This window comes from Cnephaeus nilssonii, assembly GCF_951640355.1.
Source record: "Cnephaeus nilssonii genome assembly, chromosome: 13".
NCBI lineage: Eukaryota > Metazoa > Chordata > Mammalia > Chiroptera > Vespertilionidae > Cnephaeus > Cnephaeus nilssonii.
This window is the reverse complement of record NC_137084.1, coordinates 22,506,229-22,521,244: the sequence shown is the minus strand read 5'-3', so window position 1 is coordinate 22,521,244 and position 15,016 is coordinate 22,506,229. Positions and strand designations below refer to the sequence as shown.

The following is a 15,016-nucleotide window of genomic DNA, read 5'->3' as shown; positions in this document are numbered from 1 at the left end:
CACTGTACTAGAGAAATATTAAATACTTGAGTTTATAGTTAATTATTTAACTGTAATTAGAGAGACATGTTTGTGAAAAGACGTTTTTTGACTGGCTTGGAAGTCAAAACTGTAGGAATTCCTAAAACTGTAGGAAAGTTCAGGAATTGCCTCAAAGCTTTAAAGCAGTCAAGGCCCTGGCCCATGGGAGATACATTCTATTCTTGATTATGTGGGTGTCCATTTCAACATGACCTTGCAGATCAGTCAAATGTTAACATTAGCCAGAGAAGTTCTAAATCCTTAAAGAATAGATCGTGTACTCATTAGCCTATTTTAAGATGGATCATCCATGCAATGAAAGTTTAAAGGCTTAAAACTTTAATTTCTGAGATTTAACATTAGCCAGACCTCTGTGGCTTACATATGTGCACTCCTAACTACATGGTCCAAGGGTCAATTGCTTTGTATTCATTTATCTTTCCAATAAAAGGTATTTATTAGCAAACATTCTTACATAAATCTACTGATACCTTTTCCTGTTTATATACATCATGGCCAAAAAAACTGAGTGTTATAAAATATAAACCATGATCTGCAAAAATCACTTCAGAAGATTGAGACTGTGTTTTGCAGGACAGCAGGTGGAGCAAACAGAGTAGCTGTGTCTTAGGAGGAAAGCAGGCTCTTCTGCTCTGATGCAGGTTAGACTGCTGCGGTTAAGGCTTTGGTTGAAGCCTCTTTTTTGGCCCAACTCTGGACTGAACCTTATGCTAAGTAGAGTGCCTGACACAGAGTGGCCACACGATAAATATTAAGTTACGTGGTGCATGGCCGTAGAGGCACAGATTTGCATCCCTGACCTCAATAGAACATTCCCCAGGTGCATGTTACTGGCCACGAAAAGCACCTGAAAAGATACTCTACTGGGTATGCCATCCCACTTCCAAACCTCATTCCTAAAAATGAAGACTAAGACAGAATCTCTTTGACTTCAGGTGAGTAATAGAAAACTTTCCTAACAAACCAAAAGAACTGTACATAGACTCAACTGAAGAATGGCAATGACAATTTTACAAAACTTTCATATGAAAAAGAACTACGTAAGAGGGAAAAAAAGGTCAACATGCATTTCCTTCTAGAATGCTTTTAGGTCAGCTGTCAGCAATAATTATCTGGGGGGTTGTGAGAGGAGAATGCCTCTACTGAATTGCTTTTAACATTGGTCCAAAGTGGTGGTGATGAAGGGCCTCTTTAAATAGCTTTGAGAATGCCGAGCTTTAAAAACAGTAGGTGATGTCCTCAGCATCCCATCCCAGCTATTCCCTGCAACTACTACTCACAACCACAGAACTACTGGCATGGATATAAATATTCATATCAATAAGTGGGATATTGCTGAATCCACAAGTATAGCTGGGATAGCCTGTATACCGTCACTTCACTGGAGATATACAATTTATTTCTTGGAAAAAGTCTTTTTTAAGAGCAACATCCTCACAAAACAGTCTCCCATGTGCCACTGTATTTATTTATTTATTTTTTAAATAAAATACCATCACATATAGATTGTGATGAGGGGTTCAGCTTCCCTGGTCTTCTATAAAAGACAGCAGACCTCCTGTTAATGAAACAACCAGGCTACTCACTCAAGGATATCCTGATATCTGAGAAGGTAAATTCATTAATTCATAGTTTTGAGAAAATAAATGATCAAAAGGCATATAGAAGTCACACCTATTGACCTGGGGAATCATTCAGCTTTGGACCTAGATCTTTCGCTTTCTCTCCTTCCTATTCTCATGCCCTAACTCCCACCTCCCCTTTTCACTGAGTAAATTTCTCTGCATAATCTCTGAACTCAAACATATTTTATGGCTTTTCTGGATATTGTACTCATAGACCTCACCCTTCTTGGGAAGATGATCTACTAAATACAAATACAAGAGAAATGCAATGCCTATCTACCATAGTTGCTGAATCTTCTCAGATTTACTAAGACATGAAACCAACATCCTGTTCCCACTGCAACCAGTGGTGTTATAACTAGCTCCAGACTTCTTATTTTGGTTATTCAGCCCCTTGGAAAACAATGTAAGGGAAATTCTTACCCTTCTGTACACTTATTTCAATTCCATTGGTACCTAGAACTATAGCCAGCCAAGGAAAAGGCTTAACTTGTTATATGCTGGACATAGTATTGTTGAAGTAGACACACACATCCATTCATTCTTTCTCTTTCACCAGAGATTCTTTAATGCAGAAAGTGTGATAAGTGTGATAAGTATCACTATTTTTCTTATTTGTATAAAACTGATTTAAAGAAAAATTTTCAGGTAAAACCCTCTAAGTTATATTTTTCAGCTTTTAAAGATAAGAACTAAGAAGATAAACATGTTATTTCAAATCTTGCAACAATTAATGTTGCGGATAAGAGTACTGTGTTTAACTTTCTAGGATCCTGTACTATTTATGCTTCAAACCTTTTCACTTCATAATCACCATCACCTAATAAGATAAAAATCTTTATGAATGTCCCCTTCTGATGTTTGAATCAGTACCAGATCTTACTTACAGAATGCCATACTCTGTCTTCTCTCAAGGAACCTCCAGAAGAAAATAATTATCTTTATGTTCCTATTTATCTTCTATTTCTGATCTACTGATCTATGCAAAACTGAGGAGGGGGTGGAGCCAGATATCCAGCATGGGAGATAGAGTTCAAGGAAGTGGGATAAATGGAAAGAAGGAAACTGCACTATACATGTAATACCTTTTCTGTTCCTGGTGTGTGTGAGTTCAAGAAAGCTCATGCGGGAATCTCCTTACTTGTCAAATGCCCCCCCACACAGCATCAAAGGCCGAAACCCTGGTTTCCACACCTCAATTCAACTCCAATCGTCATATCCACAGGAATACAAGATCCTGTATCTGAGAGTTACAGACCCCAATGGACAACGGGACCTACTCCCCAGGAAACACTGGTCAGCAGGATATCAATGCAGCCCAGGCCAAAGTCACCCTTCAATACAGGTTCAGAACAGCATAAAGAAACGCGTGCTCAGGGCAGTATCTCTCCGGGGAACTATTTCAGATTCCACATCAGAGTAACTGGTGGCCTTGGATAAATCATTCCTCTCATTTATGTGCTGAATGGGAGAAAACAAGTCAACAACTGATGCATGCAAAAGCATTTGGAGGTGATGGATGGAGACATTATGGTGCATTTCGTCAATGGCATGCCATTAGAGAAAACCATTTCATAGAGTAAATTAAGAAAACAAACCAGCTACGTGACACACTTGAAATTGCCACTGGCCAGACCGGTTTTCCTGGGGCAGGAATGAGGCTGCACGGACTGATGTTATCATTGTCACTCAGGATCCATTTCCTAGGTTAGCTGCCAGTGCTTGTCTGAGACTTAGACCCCCAGCCCGCACTTCCCCACGATGATGGCCACGCACATAACTGGAGAAGCCTATGTACCACAGACCCCGACTTTCTTTTATTGCTGTCTTGAACTAGAATTTAAATCTCTTATTGCTATTTAGCCTCATATGTCAATATCTTGTTTTCTTCACCAAATTATATGGACCTTTTTTGGCAAAACCTGCATCTTACAAATAAAGCTTATTACTAGCACAGCACTGGGCTTACAGTGTTCAGTAAATATTTGTTGACTTTATCTGTGATTAACTTCTCCTGTCTTTCTCACACACCTGGCTATTGTTTGGCAAACGCTGATTAATTCATTAAGAAAGCATTTCTTCAGACCTAGGTGCTGGGAGTGCAGAGACAGAAGACCTGGTCACGGCTCGGACTTCAGGAAGCTCAGGCACACAAGCAACAATCAGAACCTGGTGCAGGTGGAAGTACTGTGGGCGGGCAGGGGCGGCGGGTGCTAGGACAGTGGGGGAGGGGCTAGGAGAGTATCAAAGGGTGCTGTTCTGGGTATGGGCAGGGGAATTCGGGGAAGGCTTCGAGAAAGTATTAGTCCCTTTAAGATGGTTGTTAACTAAGCATTATAGCTGGTGTGTGAAAGGGCATGTTAGTGAGCCCAAGCATGGAGCATTGGGTTCCAAGTCATTTGCTATTTCAGGAGCTTCTACTGCAAAGCTCAACCTATTGCCAAGGTCAGCCACTAAGGTCAGGACAGAAATGGGCTATGACATCTCAGGCCTTCCCCTTGGTAAGCGGGCTCTGAGAGCATTCAGATGCACCGCATGGTAACTGTGGCTTCATAAAAATCAAAGCTGATTGATGGGCGCAGGCCCTCTGCCTCCATGTGTTTAGTCTGCCCGGGCTTTTAGTACCACTGTGGCTGTGCTTCCTAATGGAAATGCATTTCTCACTCTCACCATTACCCAGATATAGATGCTCTCGGATCTAAAAGGCCATTTACCTCAAGATCTTTGTCTTGTAAGGCATCCCTAATTCAGGAAGGAAGCGAGAAGGAGTCGAGAAGAACCCACCACAAATGTTTTGTCCGGTAGTTCAGAGAGAGAGACAGACAGACAGACAGACAGACAGGAATTTAAGGAGTTCAATTTATGTTTGGCTTGAGTTTGCAGCTCCATTATCCTGACTCAGTCCAGTTTGAGGAATTCACTTTCTCTTGTGAAGGGCTCTAACCCAGAAAAATAAGTTAAAGGCTTCTTTTTGCTGTTTTTTTTTTTAAGGTTATTATGATTGACAACATAATAAAATCTTCCATTTATTTAATAGCTCAGTGGGCCCAGGACCCTATTGATATTATCGTATCAACTCTGACATCCATTGTGAAGTAGGAATTATTCCCATTCTATAGGTGTGGAGCGCTCTTACGATCCCCAGTGTCCTCCAGACTGGATATACACATGCATGTTAAAACACATGATGAAGAGCTGTCCAAGTTCACAGTTAGACAAGGCAGAAACCATGCATCCATCTCTCTTTCAGGAGGAGGAGCTGGGTGCCCATCAGAGTTGTTGTAGATGGACTGCTCGACAGGAACACTCAGAGGTCAGATTCTAAGGTTTCTTTCAAATAATTTGGTTTAAAAATAATAATAATAAGCCACAGATAAGTGGCTTGGTCTCTGCTATAAAAATCACATTATGTCTGGCCAAACGGATCTCTCCATCCAACTATGCCTGAATGACAAGCTGAAAAAGCAGTTCATGATAAACAATGCCAATGTGGGGCTCTCTCTTTGATTTGCTGTGTGACCACGGTGGTGCCACTGACCCTCTCTGAACTTCTCATGAGCTGCAGAGGCTGACTTCATACGGGCACCGGGAAAAAGGGAGGCTTCTCAGAGAGGCGTTTGAATCAGAGGTTTTCTCTTCTGTGGAAAGACAGGGTAGAGACAGAGAGGTAGAGGTGACAGCTTCAAAAGGAAGAGAGAGTAGCGCTGAACTTCTGGAAGAGCCATGCTATAGAGCGAGCATGCATGCAGCGATCCTCCTATTTCCCTAAGAAGCTGATATGCAGAAATGAGTCTGAAGCCGCCTATGAAGCCAACAGTTTAGATTCAGAGAAGACTGTCCAGTCCCGGAACCCTCAACACATGGGCCCTCTACCCCCTGCTAAGCAGTGTTCCCAAATGCCTCAGCTCGTAGTCAACTTCTCAAAACAAAGCACAACGTAACTCACGCTGGTTTAATAATTCAACAAAATGTGCCCAAAACTTTCAGGAAAGTGAGAATAGGGCATGAAAAGATACTGGGAAACCAAAATAATATATGGATGTGGACTCTGTCGAAGCAGCATTTCCTTGCAGGATAAGGGTTTGGGGAGGGGAGCAGTATTCTGGGCACAGCAAGTGTTTTATCTGCAACTGACAGATCCCAAATCCTCTGAGCTTCTGTTTCTCCCTACTTAGGACCTGGGTCACAGTATTTATTTACTTAAGTGATGGAGATGAAGGCAGGCTTAACGCTGGCCACCTGTCGGAATAACAGTATCCTGCCTCTTAAAGGGATTTCAGCAACCCCCGGCACCCAACATCTTTATAAGACAAAAGGGGATTGGGAGAAAAAAAGTTCACTAATTGAGCTTGCAGGAGATGGCGAGATGTCTTGAAGGGGAGAGAGATGCTAAGATCCAAGGGTGCCATTTAAAGCAACATGAAAGAAGCCAGGCCCCTTCCTATTCAGAGATTAGAAGGGATTTTGCAAACTGGGATACCCAAACTGAAACGTCAGGCCCTCTTATCTGCCTCTTGCAAATGTCCTTGGGGTTCCTCATATCCTTACGAAGGGAGGTTCAGTACGGTTTCCAAGGAATGCAAACAAACACCATTTCTCAGAAATAGTGCCACTGTGCTCTTGAGGGGGAAGAGTCAACAGACAGGTCCTGCCCAGAGAATCTCGAGGCAGGTTGGGGCACCTCCTTTAACAAACACACATGCACCATTGCTGGATGCTGGGCAGTGATCTCCAAATATTAACTCATATTACAAGTTACAACAATTTCACCTTCACCCCGGAGACCGTACATACCTGGCCCAAGCTGCAGGGTGCTAGTCGGAGTTGGAGTCAGGACTCGCAGGCACCTGGCTCTAGGCGCTGTGCTCTCAGCCCCTGGGCTCTGCTGCAGGCAGAGAGGAGGTGGCTGGCCGTGAGGTTATCACAAAGCTATGTTGATAGGAAATAGCCCCAGTGTTCTATCAGCTCTGATTTCTGCTCCAGGGGCAGGGTGACGAAAAGGGCATGAATGACGGAGTCAGACAGACCTGGTTTTGAACCTTCTTACTTTCCTAGAGAACATTATTCAACTTTTGGAGCCTAAGTTTCCCATCTATAAAGGGAGGCTTAGGTAACCTCTCCCAGGGTTTTGTGAGGATTAGCAACAAAACCTGAGGCCTGCTCAGCCGAGTTGCCTGGCAATGGAAAGACAGAAAGTCTGTCAAAGCCATTTCTAAGGTTCCCTTGTTCCCAGGCCCAGCGGAGACAGCCTCCGGCCTTTGGACAGTCCTTCTGGCCCCGCTGGAGGCAGTTCGTGCCTAGGAAGTGGTGGACCTGGAACGGCTGAAGGAAGCTCTGTCCCTGACCCTGTAGATTCTGCAGACTGGCTGCTTCCTGCCCCCACACAGTGAAAAGCAATTTTAGTAAGTGCTAAGCTTAATTAGTTTGTGTCCAGGCGTGCTTTCAAGGGCTGTGCACGCACACCTGTCATCATGATCAGCCCCTGTTTCTGGAAAGCCTGCTTTTCCAGAAGTCTGAGCCTAGCTCCCTGGTACCGTGACTGGATGCAATATCCACTCAGTCCACCTCTCACTCCAGCTCCCCGGAATGGGCCTGAAGTCACACCCTCTTCTGCTGATGGAGCCGGTGAGAGGAGGGTTCACTGCTCACAGGACGTCTTAGCTGCCTACTGTGGTGGTGAACCACCTCCGGGTGGGAAGCTGGGGTGTCTGCTCTGCTGGTTCAGACAGTGTCCTCCGCAGGCTCTCGGTGGAACTGAGACAACTATGATGGCCCGAGATGACTCCATGTGAGTCTGAGCCGGACTTCTGGCCGAGAACATTCTTTCTCTTCTACTGGTATTGAAATCAAGAATGGTTTTCCGGAATTGCCCCAAAGAATCTCTAGTGGGTGGGAAGGACAGGAGATGTGGATGCATGCAGCTCCACAGGCACCGGAACGTAGACTTTGGGGATCTACTGGAGATTCAAAATCATGTTGCTCTTCTTCAATGGCTCTTCAGAGAAAATAAAAAAAGGAGGTAACACTGTTTTCCCTGTCCCACCACCTGCCGCAGCGTCTTAGTGGCATACATCATTAGAAAAACGGTGAGGGGGAGATGACAACTCTCCTGGGGACAAATGGAAATGTGCAGTGGTTACTCTATTACCCCCTGGTTTGCTTTCTCACAGCCACTCCCGTGCACAATGGAGGCTCCAGACTCCACGGCACGGTCACTCTGTTCCCACGGAAATGACAATGGCCAAAGAGAAATCTTCACCCTTTGAAACCTATGGCAAGATAGATGACAGCGTGATGGAAGGAGAGAGTACACTGAGTGCCTTATCGATCCACCTGCCAGCCCTTGAATGGTGGGTAATAAAAATTTATTGAAAATTAGGAAAAAAAATGTCACTGATTCTAATTCTTTTAAAAGGGAGCACTGATGTTGCATATAAATAACCCCTTTCCCCCTTCCACAGGGCTCAATCACCATCCTCCCACCAGCCAACCCTCCAAGCAGCACAGTTTTAAAAATCTTGCAATTTTATTTGCATATAAAGGCCGCTAGATATAGAATATCACAATAAATTTAAAGAAACAGCTGCTTTCCTAAATTTCATTAACAAGGTAACATAAAATAGAATAAAGCTCAACAGCATTTACAATGGGAAAACAGAAATGACTATTAGCGACAATATTTTGTGCTAGCGAAGATTGCATCGACACACAGTGCAAAATGGGGGGAGGGAGAGGAAGTAAGAAGACAATTCAGGGTATTTAAATATAAAGGACAACTAAGCCTTATTTTCGTTAGCTTCCATTGCATCCATTTAAGTCTATACACGCCTGTAACTGTACCTAGATTTGACTCAAGGTCTTTAAGACCTTGAGTTCTGAGAAAGTGTGTGAGCTCCTCAGCCTTCGGATGCCCTGCTATACAGCATCCCTTGCAGCTCTACCATCCTTGGCAATAGTAAACTCCTAACTTAGTCATAATACACAAAAAATACTTATATATATAAACCCATATTAAAAAGGAGTCTTGCACACTCTTTTTCTGCACTGCATGAAATACCTGCTCTTGACAGATTCCATTTCCATATTTTTAAAGCTAAAATAATTTAAAAGCAACAAACAAGGAGACCTTGTATAACCACAGTATGGATCTCACTAGCTAAGCCATCCTTTAAAACGTGGGCTGGTTTCTTCCCTTGACACAACTTTCTTTAGAGTGAGAGTGTGAGGGGAAGTCTATTTCCACGCCGACTTTTGTTGAAAAGCTTCCCATAAATCTGGGCCCCATCTGCAGAAAAGAAGCATGACCAAGAAAACAATAATAACAAAACATCAAAAAAAAAAAAAAAACAGTTCAAACAATACTCTTAAACAGTTGTGCAAATCTGGTTGGTTTTTAAAACACTGCCTACCTGTTTTCTTTTTGCTTCCAGCTTAAAGCATATTAAAATAAGACTTTTTATCACCTTTTAAAAAGAAAGCTTGGCTGTCCTTTGGCGAACACTAACAATTTACAATGGCGTGGCCTTTGAGAAAACAGAAGTCATTTTACAAATTCACAATGCTCCTCTGATTTCAAATGGATACCCCATTAAAAAATAATAATAATAAAGAAGAAGCACAACCTCTAGCATCATTTTTTGTTGTTGTTGTTCCAGCAATTTACAAAAAGAACTCACAGGATTTGGAAATAAACAAGTCAGAGAATGTAAATTTATAATTAGAAAAAATGGCAGTTTATAGACCTTCCCTCACATTCCAGTTGGGCATTCAGAGCTTCAGGAATTCTGTGGGTTTGGAAGGTCAAATATAATTGGAGGGTTGGTCGGTTGAAAGCTGACTGTACACGTTGAGGCATTGATGTAGGTTGTGTAACCGTCGGTCATGATGCCGTAACCTGTGGGGAAGACAGTGTAACGCTTACTGTCATATACACAAATAATAGTGACTCAATGCAGGGCCATGAGGCAAGGAAAACAAAACAAAAAAATATTTGCCAGTGGGAAGTGAGATGAAATTCACTGGAGCCTCCTCAGACATAACAGCTTTCAGAAGCGGCCTCCACATTTTATTCTACTTTCTTTAAAAGGAGAATTCTCTACTTCAAAGAAACGTGACTCTTTTTTCCTTATTTAAATACTAGATCTGTCAGGAAAAAGGCTATAAAATGCCTTTACTAGGGAGAATATAAAAAAATTTCCCCCTCTTTTTAAAATAGGATTTTCATTTCAAAGCCCTATGCCAAAGAACTGCTGAGTTCTAGGGGACAGAATGAGTAACATAAACTCAGGGACACAGCCACCCACACCCCACTAGACTTCCAGACGAATGAAGAAGGAGGGCGTGTGGGGAGAGGAGGCTATGAAATAATATCTACACTGCCTCCATGGAAGAAAACAAGAAGTGTGGCTTTGATCTGAATTCCATTTCATTCTAAAGAGTCAAGTAATCAAAGGTCCAAGTGACTTGGAGAACCATCACATAGGACACAGCTTCCTAAGCTCACCTGGACCCCGGCTTAGGCTAAAACACTTCCCATAGGCAGTAAATCCCCTGTGACCTATTGGAAGAAAGCTAGGACAGTTTCTCTGGGTCTTTGGTATGCACAAATCCTTTTATAATGTTTAACACGTTGGAAGTTTCAGCATGTTTGCCAATTTGCACATTTCCCTGGATACCTTGTTTGCTGAGAGCCACTGCAATGAAGTTTGTAACTCTATGTTGATAGCAGGCTCCACAGCACTAAAAAATACGCCTGTGCAAAAATAAAATGACCAGGACTGACAGAAATAACTGAAAAGGGTTTTTTTTTTTTTCCCTCCCCCTTCCAAATTGCTACAATTTCTCCAAGTGAGCCTGTGGAGAGCTTAATGAGGGTCAATGGAAAACTCTCTTAAGAAAAGAAAAGAGGCATTTAAACTGTGCACTGTTTAGTTCTGGGGTCAGAAAGTCTTGTTATCTCTCTCCATCAGGAGGCTGGTATTTGCCCTCTCTCTGCCCTCTTCAGCTGTCTTAAGCGAATAAAATCGAGACAAGTTTATTTGAATATGATCTCTTCCTTTTTAAGCAAGGTTATTATTTTGGGACTTCAGTGGAATTCCCCAATTGTCTGGATAGTTTAAAGCTAATAAATGATTAAAAAAAAAAAAAAAAGCTGAAATGCAAACCCATAGGCATGCTGCAGGAATTCAAACCTTATCATTGCCCCTAGAAATGCTGTTTAGACATGAACTCCCATTCCCCCAGCCCCACATCATGCATCAAGCCTTAGAGAGAGGCGTGCTCCTTTTCAGGGAGCACAGCTTGGTCAGGGCAGGGTGACACCCACCCGTGGGGAGCTGCACCCCTGCTTTCCATGCACTCAGCTGGGGCCTGCCCTTGGAGCTCGCTTACTTTTTCTGGCCTCAGTAGGATGATTTCCAATATGCTCTTTATTACCTGCCTAAACCAGGAAGGCACTGGATTTGTGGGCTTTGAAAAGCAAACATGTTTGTGGGTTTGTTTTTGCTTCATCGGGTACACAGACCTAAACACCTCAAATGCAGATTTCCGAATAACTTTAAAGAACAGCCATACACAGGAGATGGAGAGAATATGGTGGTTGCCTAAGTACACATACCCACTGCACAAGACGTGTGTAACTGGGAGAGTCCGGCAGGGCCAGAAAATCCAAGGCCCATGAAAGAGGACTCAGTTCCCGCTGGTTTGCAAAAACAGAGGACAGACAAAACCTAGAACTCTGAAGGTCCCTAGAAGACTTTCAGGTTCTGTGAACTTGACACCAGCTTACTCGGAAAAGCAGAAAACGGCAACTGGACCAGTTCCCATTCAGGGGAGATTTAATTATTCTGTTTAACTTCAGCCGGAGCTAATTGTGCTAACGATTTCTGAGAAGTCTGAAATGGTTTTCTGAGGTTAGCAAGAAAATTTCTACGTGCAAATGTACTGGTTCCTGCCACTTCTGTTATACACCTCTCTCTGCACGTCCGAAGTTAGTGTGTGTGTGTGTGTGTGTGTGTTTATTTCAGAGAGGAAGGGAGAGGGTGAGAGAGATAGAAACATCAGTGACAAGAGAGAATCATTGATTGGCTGCCTCCGGCATGCCCCCCGCAGGGGATCGAGCCCACAACCCAGGCATGTGCCCTGACCAGGAATTGAACCATGACCTCCTGGTTCATAGGTCCATGCTCAACCACTGAGTCATGCTGGTTAGTTTTTGAAGACTGTCTTGTTTTCCTAAGTTGCTATGAAACACAGTATTCAGAAGGAGGAAGAGGCCATGGGAGTTATTTACTAGTAGTCTAACAACCTTGAAGAAAAAGGCTGTTCTTTGTGACTTCGCTGCTGTTCTACTGCAGTGGTTATCAAAAATTCATCACCAGAACCCCAAAACTCCAAAAGCTGTCTGGGAGAAGTCTGGGTTTTCTATAAGGTGGGCCAGACACCTGGTTCCTTCTCTCTACTCTGTTTAAAATAGAGCGGCTCCATATAAAATATTTATCAGCTTATGTGCAGGTGTTTCTCCTAACATTTTATGTGGTGAAAGGGTTCCGCTGGTAGAAAGAGTTTGAAAACCACTGCTCCAGTGACTCCCAGGGCAGCCAAGGTCCCCCCTGTGGAAGGAGATCATGGGTAATGACACAATATGTCATGAACTCCTTTCTTCTGGTCTTACCTTCGTGAATTCCACCAAACACGTGGAGCTTGGGTCGGACTCGCCTCTGGACTGTGTTTAAGAGCTCCACGCAGCCCACTCTCTGAAGCTCCTTTGGAACCCAGTCTCGAAAACCTAAGGGCAAGATGCAATCAATACTCTTAATTTTCTTTCTTCAGGTAAGGCTTCATTTAGACTTTCAGGAAGCCATAACTCACAGAAGGTTTATTACATTATCTGTAATCCTAGCCTCCCCATTAAAGCTCACAATGGCTTTTAAGGACTTTCACTCATCACTTTGTCTTCCTTAGGTTCTTGAAAAAAATTTTGGGGGTTTTCTTCTTTTTTTTTTTTTCTTCCTGTTAATTAACTTTTTTTTTTTTTCCTGTGAGGGATTTGATTTATTCAGTCATGGGTTTCAAATCTTCTTCATGGGCCCAATGACATTTATTCCCGGCAGTCCCATAATCTCTCTTTCTCTCCCAATTCAGTTCCTTTCCTTTATTATACCTTAGCAGTTTACTTCCAAGATAATTCGGAGAAGACAATGTGGGAGGCACTGCCTGCAAACTGGCCACAAGATACCTTGCTCTCTTAACCCTTCAAGGTTCCTGATGACCAAAGCTTGGGAACGCCAAGTTCCTCCTCCAGCCTCCTCTCTAACGATAGGCAACAATGGTGACCTTGTGGTGGCATGCAGGGCGCCAGGGCTAATTGACTATCTTTATGTAAAAGCCACTTAGTTCTACACTTAATGCAGAAAATCCATAAAAACTGACATCAATTATAGCAAAAGTCAGCTATTTGAATGATTATGATCCACATGCCTCAACAGGATGGGGCATCAAGAAGGCAGGTGGGATGAAAGGCTAAATCATAATCAGTGGGAATCCATTCCATACCTCCATTAGGTGATTTCTATTATTTAGAAATGATCCAGCACAAAGGGACAGACAAGTTTATCCCACTTTGGCGAGACTGGGGGAGTGAAGATTTAGCATCTCTGTAAAGACATGTTCCCTGGAGTGTGGGCAATGGCCAGAGAGTCTGGGAAGAACATCAGATAAAAGTGGGGGCCCCATAAAAATCCAACCATGGGTTTTAAACTTTGTTAATTAGAGGAAAAAGTCCTTAGTTCACAGCAATTGGCATATTCCCTATTCCTTCGTGGATGTGTTTTTCTTGAAGGGGGTAAATATCTCATTTCATATACAATATCCAGAGAAAACATCTTGCTCACAACATAATAGTAAAGTCCTATGTTGTGGTGGACTCCCTTCCCAGGAGGGGAAATTTCAAGGTCAACCTCCAACCCCCACTCCCACCTCCCAATCCAGCATTTGCATAAGAATCCCAATCACTGTACTTTTATTTTGGAACTCCAGAACTTACTTGACTCTAAGCACAGTCACTCTCTGGACACTTCATTTTTACTACAAAGAGAGAGATGGTAGCCTCCCTTTTAAGGACATCTGAATTCTTAGGAGGCTAGAATTCAGACTCACTGTTATTGCCACTTACTTTTGCACCAAAATTAATGACTTGATGAAGTCTCTGGATCACTCCATCTGTCCAAAGTTATATTCCGAATAAAACTTCAGGCATGTAAATGTTTCTATGCTGAGGATGCCCAAATCCCTTCCAGTAAACAGCCAATGAGGAATCATGCCTGCACCCAACCAGGCTGCTTGGGGAAAGCACCAAGTTGGCTGGGATGCCATCGCTGGAGGATCTCACTGGGTAACTCAGAAATTTCACTAGCAACTTAAAGCTGTAGTTAGTCTCTAATGTTGCAAAATACGGAAATGAATTAATTATGACTTGATAAAGATTGTGCATAAGTAAAATCTTTTAAACCATGGGGTGGGGTACTATGGAAGAGGGAAAAAGCATGGGAGTGGTGGTTCTGAAGCATTGAAAACGTCAGAAGTGTACAAATCTACGGTCTCCCATCTGCAACCGACCTGGCGACCTTCTCTTGCTTTTCCAGCATTAAAATGTGCCACCAGCTCATGGCCTGGTTCGCCCTTCTGCTGTGTCTTTGTGGCACACAGAACACTGTAATGGCGGGAAAGCAGCACTCGGCGGCAAAAATATCCACAAAGATTAAATTCCTATTAGGGGATGACTGTTAGATTTTTATTTTGGGAGCTCATAGAGGAAGAAAGTGACAAGGATAACAACCCCAAACCACAGGGAAAAAGTTGGTAAAATCACTTATTTCTGTAGTAAGTGTTCCCCATCCTCCACTTTCCAAATCACTGTGACTGAGAAAACTTTTCTAGTACACCTACACATTTGTTAAGAGGGAATGTGTTTGTTTGTTTGTTTGTTTGTTTTTACCACAACTTAGAAAGAAAATTCTCCTACTAAAAGGGAAGCCCCTGAACTTCCTGAGCACAGCTTAGTTTGACGAGGGAGGGTCCTGAGTAGATGGGGGGGTCAAGGTGGTAGTCATGTTTGGAAAATCTGTGTGGCTAAGCCAAACCACTCACAAGCTCTTGAATAACTAGAGGATTATTATATAAATCAAATGACCACCTTTTGACCTATAATCTGGGTAACTAAAGGTGGCCTGGGAGCACCTCGGCAATCTACACCTGGATGCGGGCTCCATATATGTATAGGATGAGTATCCTTCAGTAAAATTCAACGTAAGTCCACATTTAACACCTTAGCCAAAAGAAATAATGAAAGG

At 42.9% G+C, this 15,016-nt stretch overlaps 1 protein-coding gene across 5 annotated transcripts in view; it reads right to left on the bottom strand.

Annotated features, from left to right (window-relative positions):
- Window positions 1-8,071: 8,071 nt before the first annotated feature.
- The window catches only part of MPPED2 (metallophosphoesterase domain containing 2), a 173,155-nt gene continuing 166,210 nt past the window's right edge, over window positions 8,072-15,016 (bottom strand). For 2 of the 5 annotated variants that reach the window (XM_079787845.1, XM_079787844.1), the window contains exons 5-6: window positions 12,340-12,453; window positions 8,073-9,561 (exon numbers count right to left, since the gene is read on the bottom strand). In XM_079787845.1, the coding sequence (XP_079643971.1) occupies window positions 9,443-9,561; window positions 12,340-12,453 (233 nt within the window). In that variant the 3' untranslated portion in view covers window positions 8,073-9,442. Of the gene's footprint in view, window positions 9,562-12,339; window positions 12,454-15,016 lie in introns of all 5 variants that reach the window. The other 3 variants (XM_079787843.1, XM_079787842.1, XM_079787846.1) reach the window with 2 other exon arrangements.